The 19455-nt window shown below is 56.8% G+C and overlaps 1 protein-coding gene across 2 annotated transcripts; it reads left to right on the top strand.

The window, feature by feature from the left end:
* The first annotated feature begins 7873 nt into the window (after positions 1-7873).
* LOC132078530 (bactericidal permeability-increasing protein-like) lies at positions 7874-16018 on the top strand. 2 transcript variants are annotated; one of them, XM_059480743.1, is made up of 15 exons: positions 7874-8017; positions 8956-9070; positions 9324-9452; positions 9887-10042; positions 10403-10466; positions 12371-12434; positions 12891-12982; positions 13146-13322; positions 13521-13580; positions 13706-13873; positions 14153-14220; positions 14447-14489; positions 14839-14902; positions 15396-15472; positions 15737-16018. In XM_059480743.1, exons 1-15 carry the CDS (start codon positions 7903-7905, stop codon positions 15782-15784), a joined length of 1440 nt encoding a protein of 479 aa, XP_059336726.1. In that variant the 5' UTR covers positions 7874-7902; the 3' UTR covers positions 15785-16018. The 2 variants fall into 2 exon arrangements, with proteins under 2 accessions (XP_059336726.1, XP_059336725.1); XM_059480742.1 differs by having other exon boundaries at positions 9884-10042.
* The last annotated feature ends 3437 nt before the right edge of the window (positions 16019-19455 follow it).

Raw genomic sequence — 19455 nt, 5'->3', positions numbered from 1 at the left:
CTGCCGTGTTGCATCCTCCCACACTGCCCCAGAGCAGGGTGAGGACACTGGGGCTGTGCCGCCTGTGGACCAGCAGTTCCCAGTTCATTCTCTCAGTGCTGCAGGAGCTGGAGGCTGTGTGGCACGGCTGGTACATGGAGAGAAGCCATCCCACAGCTCCTGTGATGCCCGGGCTGCGCTCCTGGCAGCTCAAGGATGAGTCTGGCATACCTGTCAAGGCGAGTGGGGAAGAGGAGCATCCTCCAAGCAGACAGGTCCTGCTCCCGTAAGAGCACCCAGGAAGTCTGGTGGGATTAGCTCAAGGTGAGCATTACTTTCAGGCAGCTAATACCTGGTCCAGGAGCCCATACAGAGACAAAAGGGCCATGGTTAATCCAGCTTAATTAGTTTTAATGCGCTTTAGCTAAAGCACTTTGCAGTCATGCTCTGGTTAATTATTTCTGACTTTTTTTCCATGTCTTGGCACAGGAATCTCCTGCCCCTACACCTGACAGGAGAAACCAGAGAGCTGGGCAGAAGAGGAGGCAAGCCAGTCCCTTCTCAGGGCCCTGATCTGCCACTGTGTTTCCTGTCCAGGCTTTCTGCCCTTGGACCTTTCTCCTCAAGCTTTGTCTTATTGTGTACAGTTCCTAGAATGGACTGGAGACCTTACTGTGGAAAATCCCTGATGAAGGGCAAAGCCCAGCACTCCATTCCATTTTGCTCCAGTGGGGCCCTGGTGCAGCCACCTGGTCCCCAGTGCTGAACCCAAGATGCCCACCACCTCCTTGCCCAGCGCTACCCAGCTGGATTTCCTCCCCATCCCAACACTGAGGTGAGGAGCCACAACAGCACAGGAGGATCCATCCAGCTCTGAATGCTGCCATGAGAGATGAGCCAGAACTGCCTGCCTTGCCTCCAACAGTCTTTTTAATCCTCCCATGGATAGTGACTCCCACATTGCCTGGGCAGCCCATGCCAGTGCTTGACACTCATTCGGTGAAGAAATTTTTCTCTAGTATCCAGTCTAACCCTCCCCTGGCACCATTTGAAGCTGTTTCCTGTTGCCTTATCACCCAGGACTTCATCCAGTGGCAGGGACAGCGTGAGCCAGTGTCAGGAGAGAACCAGGGACTGATAGAGGCACCAGACACAGCCTGAGTTGTGCTGGGGATTATTTTGGCCTGGAATTACTGACTAAAAATGTTTTCATGGAGTGTTACAAAGCACTTCATCACAGGGGGAGGTTTTTTGGGGTAACCATGGTGCAGCAGCTCCAAGTTTGTCGGCGAAGCTGCATCCGGCCGGCCAGGAGCCCATAGGAATCCAAAAGCAGCCCCTCCACCCGCTGGGAGGGAGCTGGAACAAAGGCATTAGGGAGCATAAGGAGATTTACATTTGCAAAGCTATTTCCATTTTAATAAGCCAAAGCGCTGTTAAATAGAGATTGATATTTCTCCCCAAATACCCATATTTTTTAACTGGTTTACATCAACAAGACGATCTGTGCTTTGAGGTTTTGGTGTGGTAAAGTTGTTTAACCCATGCCCGAAGCCACAGAGTGACTCAGCTCCAGCTCCTTTCTCCCCGCTGCTCAGGAAGGAGAGGTTTGAGCCTGGGACCAGTCCTGAATACCAATTCCTCTGGCTGTCACCAGCTTTGGCAGGGCACGATGGAGGCGCTCGGCCCGGCCCAGAGCGGGGCCGCGCTCAGCAGAGCCCGGGGCAACGGCACGTGCCGGCCGCGGTGGGAGCGATCCCATGGCCCTGCGAGCGTCCCCTGGCACGGCAGCTCCCGGCCGCTGCACGCCATCCCCCTCTCTAACTTTGCAGGGAAGTTTAAGCTTCGCAGGATGCAGCCCCGCACACACCTGCCCAAGGGCCACGGCCTCCTCCACACCTGATTCCCAACCTTGCACACCCAACCTCCACCTTCACATCTGTCTCTGCCTTCCCACCCGCCTCTGCCCTGACACCCACCTCCACACCCACCTCTGCCTTTGCACCTCCCTCCCCCTTCGCTCCCGACCTCCCTGTGCTGTCGCTCCCGCTGCCCACCCCGTGCCCACCCCGTGCCCACCCGGCAGCCACGGGGAGGGGCAGCGGCACGGAGAGGGATTACCCCAGGGATTACCATGTTTCCCAGGAAGTGGCAGAGGGGCCGGGGGCCGCGGCACAGACCGTCCCGTCCCTCCTCCTCCTCGCAGGCTCTCCCGGCCCGGGGCTCCCGGCCGGTCCCCGTTCCGCCGGCGGCTCTTCCCGGCGCCGGCGCCTCCGGAGCCGCGGGCGGGGGCGGGCAGCCCCGGCCCCCCCGGCCCCCTCCGCCCGCCGCGCCTCTTCTGGGGGAAAAAAAGAAGAAACAAAAAAAAAAAAAAAAAAACCCAAAAAGAAAGAAAAGAAAGAAAAGGCGAAGAAAGCGGGAGCGGGGCGGGGCGGGGGAGGGGAGGGAGAGGGCTGGCGGGGGTGGCCCGGACAGAGCCGGGGGGGCGGCGGGGCCGCTTTCCTGTGCCCGCCGGCGGGAGCCCCCCGCACGCTCCCGAGCCGCGGCCCCGGGGACAATCCCCTTTGTGTCCCCGCGGGCGGGGGGCGGCCCCCGGCGGGATGGGATGGGATGGGGTCGGAGTAGAGGGAGAAAGAGACCCCGAGGGGTGCAGGAGGGGACTGTACCGGGGGTCCTCCCCCAGCCCCCGCCGTCCCCCCGAGCAGCTGCAGGAGAAGGGTTCTCGAACACACCGGGAACACGCAGAGCTGTATGTGCATGTGTGTATACGTGTGCATGTGTGTACGCATGTGTTTGTACATGTGTGCAGATGTGCTCATACAGGCGTTTTGTGTGGGGGTGCCCCTCTTTTCCAACCCACCCAGGGTCAGTGTGATTCCTCGGCAGTGGTAGGTGTCCTGGATGGATCCCGTGGCTCCCAGTTCCCATTCCTGAGTTGCCCCAAAAGCGCAGCATCAGGACAGTGAGTGCCTCTCTTGGGACTTTGAACAGTTCCAGGGATGGGAAGGACCTACTGAGGGGCAGGATCATGGGATTCAGCAACCAGAACTGTACAAAAACAACCAGCATGAGAGCCAAAGCCACAGATTTGTTCTCTCCTAAGGCAAAATGCTGCTTCACACAGCCCTGCCAGTCCTGGGCACAGACACCTCTCCCAACCCCAGGCATGCTGGGCACAGCTCTCCCAGCCCCATGCACAGTGGGCACAGCATCACCAGCTCTGCCAGCCCTGCACAACTCCCAGCACTCTCAGCCTCCCTGCGCCTTGCTCAGGCTGCAATCATTTCCACTGTTGCATTCGTGGGAATGGGCTCAAGGCCGGCACTGGGGCTGGGAAAGCACCGGGGCGGGTGGGACGGCCTCGGCGTGGGCTGCAGCCTGCCGGGGCTGTCTCGCTAGTGAACATTTGTCCAGGGATCAGCGAGCGGCCAAAGGACACGCTGTGAAAACAAGCCGAGACGGGAGGAGGTGCAGCTGGGCTGCTGGCGTGTGGGAGGGAGGACGGCGCCAGCGAGGCCTTCGCGTTTGCTTCCCATTTCCTTGGGAGCTGCTGAGAGTCTCCCACTGCCCGTATGGATCACGAGTGCTGGTCCTGTGGGTGGGCAGAGGCTTGGCCATGGCTACCAGGCTGGGGTGCCCAGCTGAGCCCACCACAGGACTGGCCCTTGGCTCCAAGCCAGCATCCCCAGTGCCAACTGGGACCAGCTGGGCAGCATCCCTAGTGCCAGCTGGGACCAGCTTCCCATCCCAACCAGCAGCCAATTGCTCCTGTAATTGTGCTAGTTCACTCAGCAGCTTCAGGTTTTTCATAGTTCCTCTAAGTGCAGGGGAAGGTGAATGCAAGGCTGTGACCTTTTCTAATTGCATGGTCACCTCTGAAATGGACCCAAGAGCTGTGGCTCTTGCATCTCTTAATGGATAGTAGGGCCAGGAGAGGGTGTTGAGGGCAGGGAGGAGGACAGTGTGGCTGTGTCCTGGACCAGTACAATGGTTCCTCTGTGGTACTGGTGAGCAGGAAGAGACAGATGTGGAGCTGAGCCCAGAGGGACCCCACCACCCTGCACCCAGAGCAGCAGCTCCCCACCTGCACCTTGAGGTGTCTCTTGCCACCTGTGCTCAGCCAGGACCACCTTCAGAGGTCACCAGCAGGTCCATCTTTGCATCCCCACCTCTCCCAGAGCAGTTCCCCATGCCCTCTGGCCAGCCCCAGACAGCAAGGCTGTCAGGGTGCTGGGGAACAAGTCCAGCAAAAGGCAGAGCTTCTGGGGGCCACCCGGGTGCCCCCGGGGCCCCTCAGCCCATGAGCTCACCCTCCTCTGCTGCTCCTGTTCTCCATGTCCTGTTTGTCCTCAGCAGCTGCTGGGACAGGCTGCATGTGGCCTCTTGCCCTGCCCCTCTGCCGGCACAGAGCCACCATTCAGATCCCCCTAGGCTCTGCTCGAGGTCACCATTCTTGCATTTTTATTTTTACTTTTCTGCAAAATCAACCCCTTTGGCTCTCTGTGTCCCCTTTTGTCTCCCACGAGGCTCCCAGACTGTGTCACAAGCTGGCGTGCTGCGAGAGGAGCCCGCCTGTCTGGGGGAATGCAGCCCTTGGCAGGGGGAGACACACTGAGTGCAGGGCTGGTCCCAAGGGTCCCCTGGGCTGTCACTGCATGCTGGGGTGGAGGGAGGGTGAGAATGATGAGCCTAGCATCAGGGCTGGTCTCTGGGGCTGGCTGCTGGTGGGATCCTGGTGGCTCCTGCCCACATCCCCAGTCCAGGGGCCATGCCCACATTGCTGCTGGCTGTGCCCCATGGGGCTCTGAGTGTGTGAGCTCTGGGGTCTCTGGGTGTCCCTACTGTCTGTGTTGGATGAAGTGGTCAGGGCTGGTGTCAGCAGTGACCCCATGCTGGCCCAGAGCCCTCCCAGCTCCAAGAACAGATGAGGCTGGGTCATGCTGAGCCTGCAGCTGGGAAAACAACAGTGGAGGAGCCCCCACATGTTCCTCAGCTGTAATTTTAGTTGCTGCTGGGTCAGAGGCTGTCAGAGATGTGCAGGTGACAGTGGACAGCATCAGGCTTTGGCACCACGTGCGGTGCAGTGGGCAGGAGCTGCAGCTCCCCACACCTTGATGACAGGGTTACTCCAAGCTCTGGTGAAGTCCCTGTTGGGTTAGGGACAACCACAATTGCCACAGGTCCTGACCACAGCCCAATTCTGTGGGTGACAATGAACTCATCCTGGCTGAAAATTGGTAAGGGAGGTTTTATTTTGGGCTGACGACTTCTCTTTCCAAGTTCTCTCCAAACCCAGACAGGCTGCTCTCACTTTTCTTACAGAGACCATGGGTTTTCCCTGGTGTTTCCCCAGCCCACACAGACCTGCCAGTGTGAGGCTGGAGAGCAGCAGCAGTCCTGCCTCTGGCACTGGTACAAGCTGCCCGGGGAATTCCCAGGCTGGTAATGGCACCAGGGAACACAGATGTGTCCGGATTTCCTTGCAGATGGCAAAAATGGCTGGTGTCCTTGCTCACAGCCACAACTCAACTTCTGTCATCCCTGGGTAGCCCCAGCACGTGGCTGCAGGGGGGCTTGAGCCATGGCACACGAGAGAGATGTGGAAAGAGTTGGGACAGGATGGGGAACTGCCCACACGTGCTGAGGAGCGTGTGGGGACAGAGGGACTTCTGACCTGGGGAGCAGGGGGGAGCTATGGACAGTGGAGAGAAGGGTGTTGACCTGCAGTCCTGGGCAAAGGACAGCAGCAGCACAGGACTCCTGCAAGTCCCTGTCCTCCTGGGCTCCTGGTTCCCATGTGACCATTCCCATTCCTTCTCCAGCAGCCTGGGGGAGCCAGCCTTTCCCTGGTGGAGCAGACCCCACACTCCCAGAAGAGGCAGAGCAGCTCAGCAGGAGAAGCCTTTACCTGTCCAAAGGGTTGGGGCCAGCAGGGCAGGATTTCATGTTCCATTCCCTCTGTCACCACTTGCAGGAAGCACTACCGGGACCGGCACATATGTTGAGCTTTAGATGTGGTTTTGGCTGCTCCCTGCCAAACACAGCAGTGTTTGGTCAGAGTTCGGCTCTTTGAAGGCTTGTTTTTCAGTTCAACTTCAAAATTTGCTGAAAGCCTGGGGGAAGACTTCCTGGTTTTGTGTCCTCTCTATGCTATTCCTTATACAGTTTCATTTCTCCTTATGGAAGAGTTCTGCTTCCTCCATGCTCTTTCTGAACATCTTGAATGTTGTTGTTTTGATGCAGCCCTTCAGTGAGATGGGGTTGTCACCATGGCAGGTTTGGGATCTCCTGCTCTGAACTGAGCCAGACCCAGATAAGAGCTGATGATGGGTGACAGGAAGGGTCACAATGCCAAGGAGGCTGTGCTGGGGATTTGGCTTTTGCCTTTCTCCTCTGTTCTTGCATGTTTCTTTCTGGCAAAAGGAGCTCTGGCCACAAGGAGCTTGCTCACAGTCTCCAGGCTCCCAGCAATGCATTGGGCCGGCACTGATGGAGACTCACAGCCTGTGGGTGGTGATGGTGGGACACAGCTCTTCCTTGGGTGGTTGGTCCCTCTCTGCAGGCACCATCCTTGCCATGTCCCTGTTTCTCAGGTCCCAGAGCTGACAGTGACTGCAGTGCCCCTTTGAAAAGCCTTTTTTAGCCACTCATAGAAGCCTGGTGGGCATTTACTGGTTGTCTGCTAGGCAGCCTGCAAGTGACCCTGCTGAAAACTTGTGGAACAAAAGGCAAAGGGGAACAGAACGCCTTGGTCTCTCTTTCCTTGATCTTCACGTGCCGAGTTCCTCTAGCACAAACTACATGGCCTCATCCCTTGGGGTCTCCTGAGGCTGCAGCCCCAAGGGATTACTGTGCTTGAGCAACAGCTGCATTTCACAACATCCTTAATTGGCTCAAGGATGTTGCCTCTGGTAGCCAGGACTTCCCTGGATCCTGCTTGAGATCTGCCTGCATCAGCAACCATGGGTTTCCTGTGCCTGGACCCCAACAGGAAATGAAAGTAACTGAATCATTCCTTCTTCCCTCACTTTTGTCCTGTAAAGAAAGATCAGCCAGCCAGCTCTCCTGGCTGGGGGGGCACAGGGGCGTTCCCCCCTCACACCTGCCTGGCTGCACCCAGCTCCTGTCCCTGTCTCCAGCCATCATGACAAGAGCTGGGACATATCATGCCTCAGCAGTGATGTCTTTGGAGCTGGATCCTGGGGTGATGGATGTTTCCTCATCTCTATGGCTGCTCTGTGCAGGAAGGGGTCTGGAAGTGACTATCGCAGGGCACTGCACTGAAGTAGTGGTGCAGCTGCCCAGCCCAGGCAGGTGCTCCTTTGCCAGCCCTGCTGGGTGTGGGGGTCCCTGGGATCTGCTCACATGAGGTGAGAAGCTGTGACCTGTCTTCTTTAGCCACTGCTGTGCCCCAAGGCAGTTCTGGTGCCTTTGGCAGACCTGTGGTGCAGCTCACAGAGTAGCCAGGAGAGCTGTGCGACAGGGACAGAGATGGAGAGCAGCAGGGCTGGGACCCTGCTCCTGGGCAGCCCAGGCTGTTCCCAGCTTTTTCTGGGGGCAGGCTGCAGACATGTGGTTCTGTCAGGCTCTGCTGCCACTGCCAAACCCAGCTCTGCTCCACTGAGGATGCCACAGGCAGGGATTGCTGGCAGTGACGGAGAGATGGAAATTGAGCTGTTGCCTCCCAGTTTCCATGCTCCTTCCCTGCCTTCAGTGACAGGTACCAGGTGTGCCTCTGTGCTGGGCCATGTGCCCATGGTGCCAGCAGAACAGCAGAGCAGGGTGGTGGCCAAGCAGGAAGTCCTGGGGACGCCCCCCGTGGCTCCGCACACCACCGTGACAAGCAGTTCCCTTTTTGGCAGGGATATAAAGGTGGTGTGGGCTGGGAGAGCCCAGCATAGCTCTGCACTGCAGGAGGCCAGGATGGGAATGCAGAGCGTGGCTGTGGCTTGTGGGGCACTGACCTTGTGCCTGGCACTCACCACCGCCACCAACCCCGGCTTCGTGGTGAGGATCACCCAGGCAGGCTTGGACTACGGTGGGTTCTGCTTCTCATTTCTCTCCTGACAGCTGTGCTGGTGGCAGAGGTGTGGAGCCAGGTACCCTGTGAGAAGTGCAGGGTCCCGGGGCGGGATGGGGGATCCTTGGCCATGGGTGCCCATGTGAGGAGCACAGGGACAGGGTGGGGAAATCATTGCACAGGGGTGTCAAATGCACCATCGGCCAGGGCTTTCCCTGCTGCACCTGCCTGCCCCCCATGCCACGGCTTGATGGAGCCCCTGCAGAGGGGCCCAGCCCTGTGGGGTGTCAGGGAGCTGCAGCCAGGCAGTGTGGGAGGCTGGCACAGCAGGAGAGTGCTGGTCCCACAGCACATCCAAGCCGTGAGCCCTGGAGGAGGGAGCTGCAGAGGAGAGAGGAGTTGGGGAGTTTAGGGAGGGGCAGTGACAGAGATGGATGGGCCCCGTGCTGGTTTTATCGAGGCAGGCAGAGCCCGGCTCCAGCAGAGCACAGTTATGGATTGAAATACACTCTGTGAGAAACAGCTCATTTACCAGGCAGCTCTGCCAGCCGTGTGAGAGAGAACGTGACTCCCCTTCCCAGACGGAGGCTGGGGTGCAGCACCCACTGCTGCTCCCTGGGACATAAGCTCCATCCATCTTCACCTGCTGGTACTGGGAATGGAGGAGCTCAGTGCCTCCAACCTCCCACACACCTCACCTGGTTGGCAGCCTGGAAAGTGAGGACTAGGACACCTCTGTCTTTTCTGTAGCTACCACCTAACCCTGCGGCTGCAAGCAGGGCACCAGGCAGCATTGCCTGGGTGCTCACAGGGCTCTGTGCATGGAGGTTTGCTTTAAAGCCAGCCTGGGAGGCAGCATCACCTGGATCTGTCCTCTGATCCTTCTGCTGCATGCCCGGTGTGTGCTCCAGCCCCTGTGGCAGTGGTGGAGTGACACTGTCCCTGTGTCCCTGAAGCCCAAGAGCAGGCGATCGCAACCCTGGAGAGGAAGCTGTCCCAGCTGAAGCTGCCAGATATCTCGGGGGACTCTCGTGTCTTGCGTGTGGGGAAGGTACACTATGAGCTCTCCAGGTGAGCCCTGCCAGAGGTGTCTGGAGCCACCCACTGCCCCCTGACCCAGGCAAGGGGCAGGAGGAGTGGGGAGGTTGGGGCTCCCGGAGCAGTGAGGACCATCCTGTCCCCTCCACAGATCCCTGACATGTTGGCCCTGTCCATCCTGTTTGCCCTCCTTCCCTCCCTGATTTTCTCCCTCCCTCCCTAGCCTTGTGCTTGGGAGTGTGGAACCACTATAACATGACTTTTCTTTTTATTTGTATATTTTTAGGCTGCGCCTTCGTGATTTCCACTTGCCGTACTCCCGGATTACCCCGATCCCCAACGTGGGCCTGCAGGTCTCTATCTCCAACGCCTTTGCTGAGCTGGACGGGGACTGGCGGGTGAAGTTTCTCTTTATGTGAGTGGCCAGCTCTTCCTCTCCCTATTCAGGCACCCACTCTGTGTCTCCCACTCTGGAATTGGACAGGTTTTTTCCCCCTCCCCCTCTCCCTTGTGTTTTGCGCTGTCACTTTTCTCCCCCAGATATGATGGATAAAACAGGCTGGGAGGCAGAAACAAGGCATGTGAAAGGAGAGCTATACATCAACCTTCAGGTCTCTCTTCCACCACCCCTATGTGCTCTCATTTCCCTCTATTTAAAGGTTATCTGTCCTAGTTTATGTGCCAGTGAAATTTGGTTCCCCTGAATTTAAACACTTTCCCAATCTCCTCTGGATGCACCATACAAGGGGGAGAGTGATCCAGATTGATGCATCCTCAAGTAGATTTGAGGTCTCTTCACCAGGCCTTGGCATTTACAAACTTCCCTTTCTCATCCCCCTCCACCAGCAGCCGGGACCATGGATCTTTTGACCTGAAGGTGGAAAATATCTACATCAAAATTCTTCTGAGGCTAGGCAGTGACACCAGTGGGAAGCCCACTATCAGCACCCCGGACTGCAGTGCCCACATCTCCAAAGTCCGGGTGCTCTTTTCAGGCAAGCTTGGGTATGTGACTTAACTGGAAGGTGTGGAAACACTGTGTGTTAGCCCACCTGCCATGGGAATGTGGTTCTGCCATGGGAACGTGGCCCTCGTGTGAGGAGCATGTTGTTGGCAAATCTGATGTTGCCTGGTCTTAAATCTGGCCTGAATTTCTCCTGTTGTGGCTGCACATTTAAGGGGGTGGGTGGGGTTTTCCAGTGAGTCTGTTTTCAAATGTAAACCCTGGGAAAAAGCCACACGCCAAATTGGTGTGGGAATGATGTTCCCAGGTGCTTGCCATCTCTAGGCTCTCCCTTTCCTGGGCACATCCTTCTGCAGTATGGATCAGAGCTAGGCAGGGCTTCTCTCTGTGCTTCTCTGCAGGTGGCTTTACAACCTGTTCCACAGCGTTATTGAGTCCAGGTTGCGAAAGATTTTGGAAGACAAGGTATGTGAGCAGTGGAGGGCAGGCCCCTGGGTTTTCTGGTGATCTTTAACCCTCACTTGTGGCTGATGTGCTAGAAGGATCAGAGGCAGGGATATCAGAGGTAGGCATGTAACTAGAGGCAGAGCACATGACTGTGTTGCCAATTCAGTAAAACCAAAGGAATGGGCATTGCAGACTCCATAAGGTAGATTGACTCAGGCTGAATTTGAAACCTGCAGACTTTGCCAAAGCCCAGCATAATTGGTTCCTAATTAACAAAGACTTTTCTTTCCATGTGGTCAGTTAATTAGATCTTATGTCTCAGCCAAATTCATTGTAACCTGATCAGAGCTGTCCTTTAACCAGCCATATTCTGGAGGGCTTTGGGGAGCACTTGGGGGAAAATTCTCATTCCTGGATTTCAGACATTTGGTGTTTTGTTTTACTGAGGGGGGTCAGGGAGCTCTGGTACTGCTGACTACTACAGACACTGACGTGCAGGAGACCTGCAACAAGACATGGAAACAAGCTGTTAGCAATAATTACTACAAGGATAACTGGCATGAGTTACAGCCTCTCTGGATGTGAACCTTGCTTGGGAAGGAGGCAGTTGGAGAACAGGCAAATCCCATTCCTGCAGCAGATCCCATCCTGCCCAGGCACTATTCCCAATTCCATGCAATACCGTTCCCAAGTCCCCTGGGGTTTGTGGCAGCAGATGGTCTGGCAACAGGAGCAACACCAGGGCTCAGAGGCCTTTTCTGCTCTTTTGTCACCTGGAAGGAGGACAGCTCTGGGACTGCAAAGGGACCCCACTTCCCTCTGCTCCTCCTCCAAACTTCCTTTGCCCCACACACATTCTTCATTTTCTTTGTGGAGTCATGGTTGGAGGGGCAATGGGCAGGAGAGGGCAGGAGCAGGGACTGAGCTGCACCCTGGGCACAGCTGGGCCTCAGCCCAGGCCAGGCAGCCTGTGTCTGCCTCCTGCTGTTGCTGCAATGCTTGGGCAGTTCTAGTGTCCCCGGTTCTGGGACTCCACTCACAGGGAGATCCCCGTCACAGGGAAATCCAGGTCACAGGGAAATGCGGGTCATGGGGAAATCCCGGTCACTGGGACTGCATTCTTCTGCCTGCAGCGACATCCTCACAGGCAGCAATGGAGCATTTCCAGCACAGACAGAAAAATATCACTGGGGACAGCGAAGAGCTGCAACCTGCTGTCACTAAGGCCATGCCCAAAGCTGTGTTGCCTCCTCCTCCTCATCTCTGTCACTGTGGTCGCTGCCCCTCCGCAGCGCTGCATCTCACCATCAGCTCTGTGGGCAGCATGCCCAGTCAGACAGATGACAGACAGATCCTGCCCGTGGTTCCTGTGATGTTACAGTGAAAACATTGAAAAGAGCTTGTGCAGATTTCCTCAGCCATCTGCAGGACAGTGCCCTGCAGTAAATTTCCCAGGGTAGTGATAAGCCTGCAATAAAATCCCCACAAATGCCAGGGCTTCACTTGCGGATGGCAGAGGCAGAGGGATGCACTCTCCTGTCCTGGCACACAGAGCTGTAGGAGCTCAGCAAAGCTCAGCTTCAGGGCAGTCAGTGCCCCTGCCTCTCTGGGGTGGGTTAATCCTCTCTGTTGCTCTTTCTCGGCCATGCCCTGGCTGCTCAGCACGGTTCATTCCTGCATGGGCCACATGAGATTCCCCTTCCAAGGGTCTCCCCAGAGCTGAACCGGGCCGAGGGGAATTGGTGCAAGCAGATGCTTGTAGGTATAAATCTGGCTTGTGGTTTGGACACTTAATGTGCTGCCTGATGAATGGAGACAATCATCACAGTGCTCATTTACTTAAGCAGTCTTTGTCATGGAGCTGGGAGTGTGGCTGTGACCCGGCTGCCCCTGCTCAGCCCTGTGGCCTTTCCGTCCCACAGGTGTGTGACAAAGTGGCCATGTCTGTGTACAATGAGCTCCAGACATACATCCGGACACTGCCAGGTACTGGGGGGATGTATGTGGATTTAGGAGCAGTTCTTCCTAGTTTACCCAGCCATGAGGAATGTTTTACTTTGTGTCTGCTCCTCATGTCCTGGTGTTAAGGCACCCAAGCGGGGAGCTGGACAGCATATTCTTAGCAGACACAAATCACTGTGTGTCTTGTCTGGCTGTGGGAATTCCTTCAGGATTTGTGCCCATGGACTTGGGGGGCTCGGGCTGCTTTAGCTGGGGGACCCTGGCTACTTCTCAGGACAAGGAGATGGTTTACATTGCTGAGAAATATTGAGGAGGAAAATAGTTTATTCCCTTCTAAAGAGAAGCAAGCAGAGGAGCAGTTGGTAGTGAGTTGATGCACCAGGAAGCCCAGTCATGGCACTGCCCAGATGCCAGTAGAGACCATATGCTCCCAGCTTTCCTGACCATCTCCTTATTCATCTCTCTTCCTTGTGTTTGCAGTCACAGCCAGGATAGATGACAAGATTGGGATTGATTATTCCTTGGTGGCACCCCCAAGAGCTACCGCCCAGTCCCTAGATGCAGACCTGAAGGTGAGAAGCAGCCCTGGGAACACTTGATTTGGCAATGCCGTTGCCAAAGGCAGGTGACAGCCAAGGTATTGGTACCTGCTGCAAATGCTGTTGGTCAGCGTGAGTCAGCAGGTGAGCCCCAGTGCTATTTGCTGCCCTTCTCCATGTCTCTCCCTCCTCCCAGGGTGAATTCTACTCCCTGGCCCACCGCTCCCCCGTGCCCTTCTCACCGCTGCCACTGGCCTTCCCCTCGGATCACGAGCGCATGGTTTACTTTGGAGCCTCCAGCTACTTCTTCAACACAGCTGGCATTGCCTACCACGAGGCTGGGGCACTGGTCTTTGAAATCACAGAGGCCATGGTGAGTGGCACGAGTGGCACAGGGCAGGGAAAGAGGTTCCATTTGCTGAGGAGCTCTGGGAGCAGCCAGCAATCCTGGAGAAGCCCCAGCGAGAGAGCTGGGGGCTGTGGGATGAGGCTGTCAGATATGGCAGCATGTGGGGATGCCGTGGGCTCCTCTGTGCCACATTGCCCCAGTGTGACAATCCTCTCCCTGCAGATCCCAAAGGATGTAGAATTCAAGCTGAACACCTCTGTCTTCTCAGCCTTCATTCCCCAGGTGAGCAATCTGGCCCTGCCTGTGCAGAGCTCCTGCACACACAGGCTTTGCTCTGAGCCAGGTGTTCTCCCCTCAGGACTGGGGGCTTGTGCCATCATTCCCATCCTCTCCTTACTCCCTCACAGCTGGAGGAGATGTACCCAAACATGCCAATGAAGTTCAGGCTGTCCACTCCCACTGCTCCATTCCTGACTGTTGGAGAAGGAGGAATCTCATTCCAGCCCATTGTGGATATCCAGGCTTATGCCATCCTTCCCAGCTCCAGCCTGGCTCCTCTCTTCCTCCTCAGCCTGGTGAGTTCAGACTGTGGTGCTGGGGCAGAAGGGATTTTGAGCTGTGCCCTGTCCTGTTGCCCAGATCCTGCCAGGGGAGCTGCCAGGTGCTGTCCAGGCACAGTGAGGGTGTCCCCAAGTGAACAATTCCTGAGCTGACAAATGCCAGGTTTAATGCTGGATGCAGACACGCCCCTGGATGGGCAGTGGTGTGTTTCAGCTGGTCAGAGCCGTTCCCCTGGTGTCTGCTTTGGGCTGAGGTGGGGTGAGCACTGCCAGAGCTCTGTGCTCTCTCCCCAGACAGGGAACGTGTCCGCTGTCATCAACGTGAGATCCGGCCGCATAGTTGGGAGCCTGGATGTGGGCAGGTACAGAGGGCAGCAGCCACTGCCTGGGCAGGGGGTGGCTGGGGGTCTTTCTGTTTTGGGTGCCCAGGGCCAGAGAGGGGATGGGAAGGTGCCTGGGATGTGGGCTTGCTGTGCAGGGAAGGAATGAGCTGGGGCTGGAGGGAGTGGGACCTGCATGGCCATCGATGGGTGGAATCGCTCCCTCCCTGGGCACATCCTCCACAGCACCACTTCTGTCCCTGTGCAGGATCAGGCTCTCTCTGAAGGATTCAGCTGTTGGCACTTTCCAGGTAAGCTCTCCTTGACCACAAGCAGAGCCCCCAGCATGGAGCTGGCAGCCTGCTGGGGGCAAGGACAGAGAGTCATTCCCCGCTGCCTCCCAACATGGGACCCCACACTGACCCTGCAGCCACCTCCTGCCTCAGCCTGCAAGGCTGGGAAGGGATGTGAGCCTGATCCATTGCTGCTCTCACCCCAAACATTTCCCACACTGCCACAGGGAGCAGACAAAGCTGCTGGTCTCTGGTGAAGTGTGTGCCCATTCCACTCTTTATCTCCTTTTTCTAATTATCCTGAAGTACCTGCATGTCTCCTGTCCTGCAGGCTAAAGCTTTTCCTCCCACTCTCCCCACTCCCCAGGTACGAATGATGCAGTCCTTAATAAACATCCTGACTTCCAGTACGCTGCTCCCACGTCTCAATGGTGAGAACCTACTGAGGGGAATGGGGTTGCTGGAGCACCCTCCACTCAGGTTGCTCCATCCAAGGGGTCCCAGCTCACTAATTAAATCCTCCTTGCCAAGGCTGATGCAGGGCAAAGTGTGTGCAGGAGGCGGTGGTGAAGCGGAGGGAGCCTCTTGCTGCTCTGACAGGCTCCCAGCAGCAAACGCAATGGAAAATATGAGCCCTGTGCAGATCCTAATGCTTTCCAGACCCTCTCCCTGAGTCCCTGCATCTCCTGCCTCGCCAGCAGCTCAGACCAGAGTGGGGCTGGTGGCAGGAGTGGCCAAGGGGGCTGTCCTGGCACAACAGGCAGCCCTTCTGTGGAGCTTGGCAGGAGTTTCCTCTGCCTGCCCCAGGAGCAGTGGAGGAGAGGAAAGGGCTGGGGGAAGGAGGGGGACACCTTCTCTGAGTGCTCTGTGCTCCCTTGACTCCCATTGCCATCCCGATGCAGACACATGTGCTGTCTTTTCCAGCCCGCTTAGATGAGGGTTTCCCTCTGCCACTTCTGGACAGAATTCAGCTCTCCAATATCCTTGTGAGGTTCCACCAGGTGAGTGAGCGGGAGCAGCTGGCTCCAGCTGGGGCCCACCTGCTGCCTACAAAGCCCTGCTGACCAGCACAGCCTCCAAATCCAGTTCCCCCGGCTGTGCTGGAAAGTGATGAATGGGAGGGTGCTCTTCACTGAGATCCCAATGGCCCAGCAGCAAACCAGAGCACATGTCCCAATCCATTCTGCCTTCAGGGATGTGCTGGTTGCTGGGCAGTGCAGCTGCCAGGGCCTGTAGCAGCCCAGCACTTTCTCTCTTTCTCCCAGAATTTCCTGCTGCTTGGAGCAGACGTTCGCTTCCAGCCCCGGGGATGAAGATGTGGTGATGAGAGCCCTTCAGCACTAAATCTGCTCCATTCACCACTTTGCCCTTCCCTGCCTGAGCCAAAGACCACCAGTCCTGCCACCGTCCTGCACTCCTGCCTTGGCCTGCATCCTTCATGTTCCTGCTATGGCCTCACCTGGTGCTGCCATGAGCTGGGGGTCCCGTGCCCTGGGCCACCCCCTCCCCTCTTCCCTCTGAGCAGCAATAAAGGCATTGGTGCTGGGGCTCTGCTCTTGGTTTCACTGTCTGCACCTCGGGCCACACAGCGCCAGATGGGAGCTGGATTGGGACCACCTGCTTTGGCTGTTTCCACGGCCATGGTGAGGCACCATGGAACACCTGTGTCCTGCTGTCCTGTGGCTTCACTCCAGCCTTGGGGCAGTGTGGTTGGAAAAAACACAGTGGAAAAGGCCCTGGGGATGCTGTCAATAGCAGCTGAACATGAGCACCAGGTGGCTAACAAGGCCAGGGGCATCCTGGCCTGTATCAGCCATTGTGGGGAAAGAGGACCAGGGAAGGGCTTGTGTTGTGTCCAGTTCTGGGTCCCTCACTTCAGTAAGGACATCGAGGTGCTGGATCATGTCCAGAGAAGAGTAATGGAACCAGGGGATATTCTGGAGCACCAAAGAGGCTGAGGGGGCTCAGCCTGGAAGAAGGGAGGCTCAGGGGGGACCTTCTCACCCTCACAACTCCCTGACAGGAGGGAGCAGCCATGTGGGGGTCAGGCTCTGCTCCCAGGGAACACAGACAGGATAAGAGGACACGGTCTTAAGCCTCACCAAGGGCCTTTTATGTTGGATATTAGGAAAAATTCCTTCACATTAAGGGTTGTTAGGTCTTGGAATGGGCAGCCCAGGGAGGTGGTGGAGTCACCGTCCCTGGAGGTGTTTAAGGGAAGACTGGACATGGCGCTCAGTGCCCTGGTTTAGCTGAAATGGTGCTTCTGGGCCACAGACTGAACTCGATGACCTCGGAGTTCTTTTCCAACCTAATTAATTCTGTGATTTTGTGATTCCCGCGGCGGCACAGCCCAGCAGCGGAGTGGGCCCAGAATGGCGGTGGGGCGGGATGCGGTGCCAAGGGGCGGAGGTGGGAGCGCGGCCTCCCCGTCCCTCGCCGGGCGCTCGGTCCCGAGAGCGTCCCTCTGTGCTGTGGCCAAGGCACTTTTTGTCCCCAAGAGCTTAGTCCCTAAAGTGTTCCTGCAGTGGAGATGCTCTCAGGCAAGCAAAGTGATAGCAGATAAGACAGAGCCAAGACATAATCCTCACACCACAAACGCACTCTCAGGTGCCATTAGATTCCCTGCTTTAGCTGAATTCTCCTGACAGAGCACTTGGGCCGCTCAGGCTGGGGCTCAGAGCAGGAGCAGCAGCTGCAGTAGCCCGTTGTGCTGGCTCCCCAGGGAGAAGGCAGAGCAGGCCATCTGGAACCGTCTGCAGCACCTCAAGGCGCTGAAGGCCCGGCGGCCCCAGGCTCGAGCTCCGCTCCACGTCGGGATCCTGGGTACGGCCGGGCTGCATGGCCTGAGTCCCGCTGGCAGCAGCCCCCCTGGCCTGGGGTAAAAGCAGCTTGATCCTTTGCTGGCAGGATGCATGGCCGAGAGACTTAAGGAAGGGATTCTGCACAGGGAGAAGCTGGTCGATGTCGCGGCAGGCCCTGATGCCTACCGTGACCTCTCTGTGGTGAAGTTCCTGTTGGTCTAGGGACAACCTCAGTTGCTACTGGTTCTGACCACTGCCCAGTCCTACGGGTGACAATGAACTTGTCCTGTCTGGGAAATGGGTAAGGGAGGTTTTATTTTGGGCTGAAAACTTCTCTTTCCATGTTCTCTTGAACCCCAGACAGTCTGCTCTCACTTTTCCTCTATGTCCATGGGTTTTTCATCATGGTTCCCCAGCCCACACAGACCTGCCAGTGTGAGGCTGGAGAGCAGCAGCAGTCCTGCCTCTGGCACTGGTACAAGCTGCCCGGGGAATTCCCAGGCTGGTAATGGCACCAGGGAACACAGATGTGTCCGGATTTCCTTGCAGATGGCAAACAAGCAGGTTATGGCACCACAGAACAAAGATGTATTCAGATTTTCTTGCAGATGGCAGATGTGCCTGCACTGCTCAGAGCCCAAAGAGCAAACCCCAGGCTGGTCCCTGTAGTACTTGGTATCCACACCACATGGCTACAGGGGGTCTTGAGCCATGGCACATGAGAGACATGTGGAAAGAGTTGGGACAGGATGGGGAACTGCCCACACGTGCTGAGGAGCGTGTGGGGACAGAGGGACTTCTGACCTGGGGAGCAGGGGGGAGCTATGGACAGTGGAGAGAAGGGTGTTGACCTGCAGTCCTGGGCAAAGGACAGCAGCAGCACAGGACTCCTGCAAGTCCCTGTCCTCCTGGGCTCCTGGTTCCCATGTGACCATTCCCATTCCTTCTCCAGCAGCCTGGGGGAGCCAGCCTTTCCCTGGTGGAGCAGACCCCACACTCCCAGAAGAGGCAGAGCAGCTCAGCAGGAGAAGCCTTTACCTGTCCAAAGGGTTGGGGCCAGCAGGGCAGGATTTCATGTTCCATTCCCTCTGTCACCACTTGCAGGAAGCACTACCGGGACCGGCACATATGTTGAGCTTTAGATGTGGTTTTGGCTGCTCCCTGCCAAACACAGCAGTGTTTGGTCAGAGTTCGGCTCTTTGAAGGCTTGTTTTTCAGTTCAACTTCAAAATTTGCTGAAAGCCTGGGGGAAGACTTCCTGGTTTTGTGTCCTCTCTATGCTCTTCCTTATACAGTTTCATTTCTCCTTATGGAAGAGTTCTACTTCCTCCATGCTCTTTCTGAACATCTTGAATGTTGTTTTGATGCAGCCCTTCAGTGAGATGGGGTTGTCACCATGGCAGGTTTGGGATCTCCTGCTCTGAACTGAGCCAGACCCAGATAAGAGCTGATGATGGGTGACAGGAAGGGTCACAATGCCAAGGAGGCTGTGCTGGGGATTTGGCTTTTGCCTTTCTCCTCTGTTCTTGCATGTTTCTTTCTGGACAAAAAACAAACTCTGGGCACAAGGAGCTCTGCTCACAGGTTGAAGGATGTTGCTTCTGGCAGCCAGGACTTGCCTGGATCCAGTATGAGATCTGCCTGCATCAGCAGCCATAGGTTTGCTGTGCTGGGACACCAAGCCCAGGAAATGAAATTGACTGAAATATTTCTTCCTCTGTTACCTTTATCTTGCAAGGAGAGACCAGGCAGCCCAGCTCTCCTGGCTGGGTAGGCACAGGGGTGTTCCCCCTTCCCACCTGCCTGGCTGCACCCAGCTCCTGCCCCTGTCTCCAGCCATCATGACAAGAGCTGGGACATATCATGCCTCAGCAGTGATGTCTTTGGAGTTTGATCTTGGGGTAATGGAAGTATCTTCCTTTTGGTGGATGCTGTGTGCAGGACCCCTGTGACAGGGTCGGGAGGTGCAGGCCACCCCACTGAGGTAGTTGCCCTGGTGCAGCTGCCCAGCCCAGGCAGGTGCTCCTTTGCCAGCCCTGCTGGGTGTGGGGGTCCCTGGGATCTGCTCACATGAGGTGAGAAGCTGTGACCTGTCTTCTTTAGCCACTGCTGTGCCCCAAGGCAGTTCTGGTGCCTTTGGCAGACCTGTGGTGCAGCTCACAGAGTAGCCAGGAGAGCTG

The sequence above is a fragment of the Ammospiza nelsoni genome, chromosome 12 (genome assembly GCF_027579445.1).
Source record: "Ammospiza nelsoni isolate bAmmNel1 chromosome 12, bAmmNel1.pri, whole genome shotgun sequence".
Classification (NCBI taxonomy): Eukaryota; Metazoa; Chordata; class Aves; order Passeriformes; family Passerellidae; genus Ammospiza; species Ammospiza nelsoni.
Note: the sequence above shows the minus strand (reverse complement) of the source record. Positions and strands in the feature narration are given on the sequence as shown.

Bases quoted from the DNA above. Each gene is read 5' to 3' on its own strand.
- LOC132078530 (XM_059480742.1), top strand. From the start codon at position 7,903: ATGGGAATGCAGAGCGTGGCTGTGGCTTGTGGGGCACTGACCTTGTGC. The intron at 9,071-9,323 runs GTGAGCCCTGCC...GTATATTTTTAG, and splicing joins GTACACTATGAGCTCTCCAG to GCTGCGCCTTCGTGATTTCC. The intron at 10,043-10,402 runs GTATGTGACTTA...GCTTCTCTGCAG, and splicing joins CTCTTTTCAGGCAAGCTTGG to GTGGCTTTACAACCTGTTCC.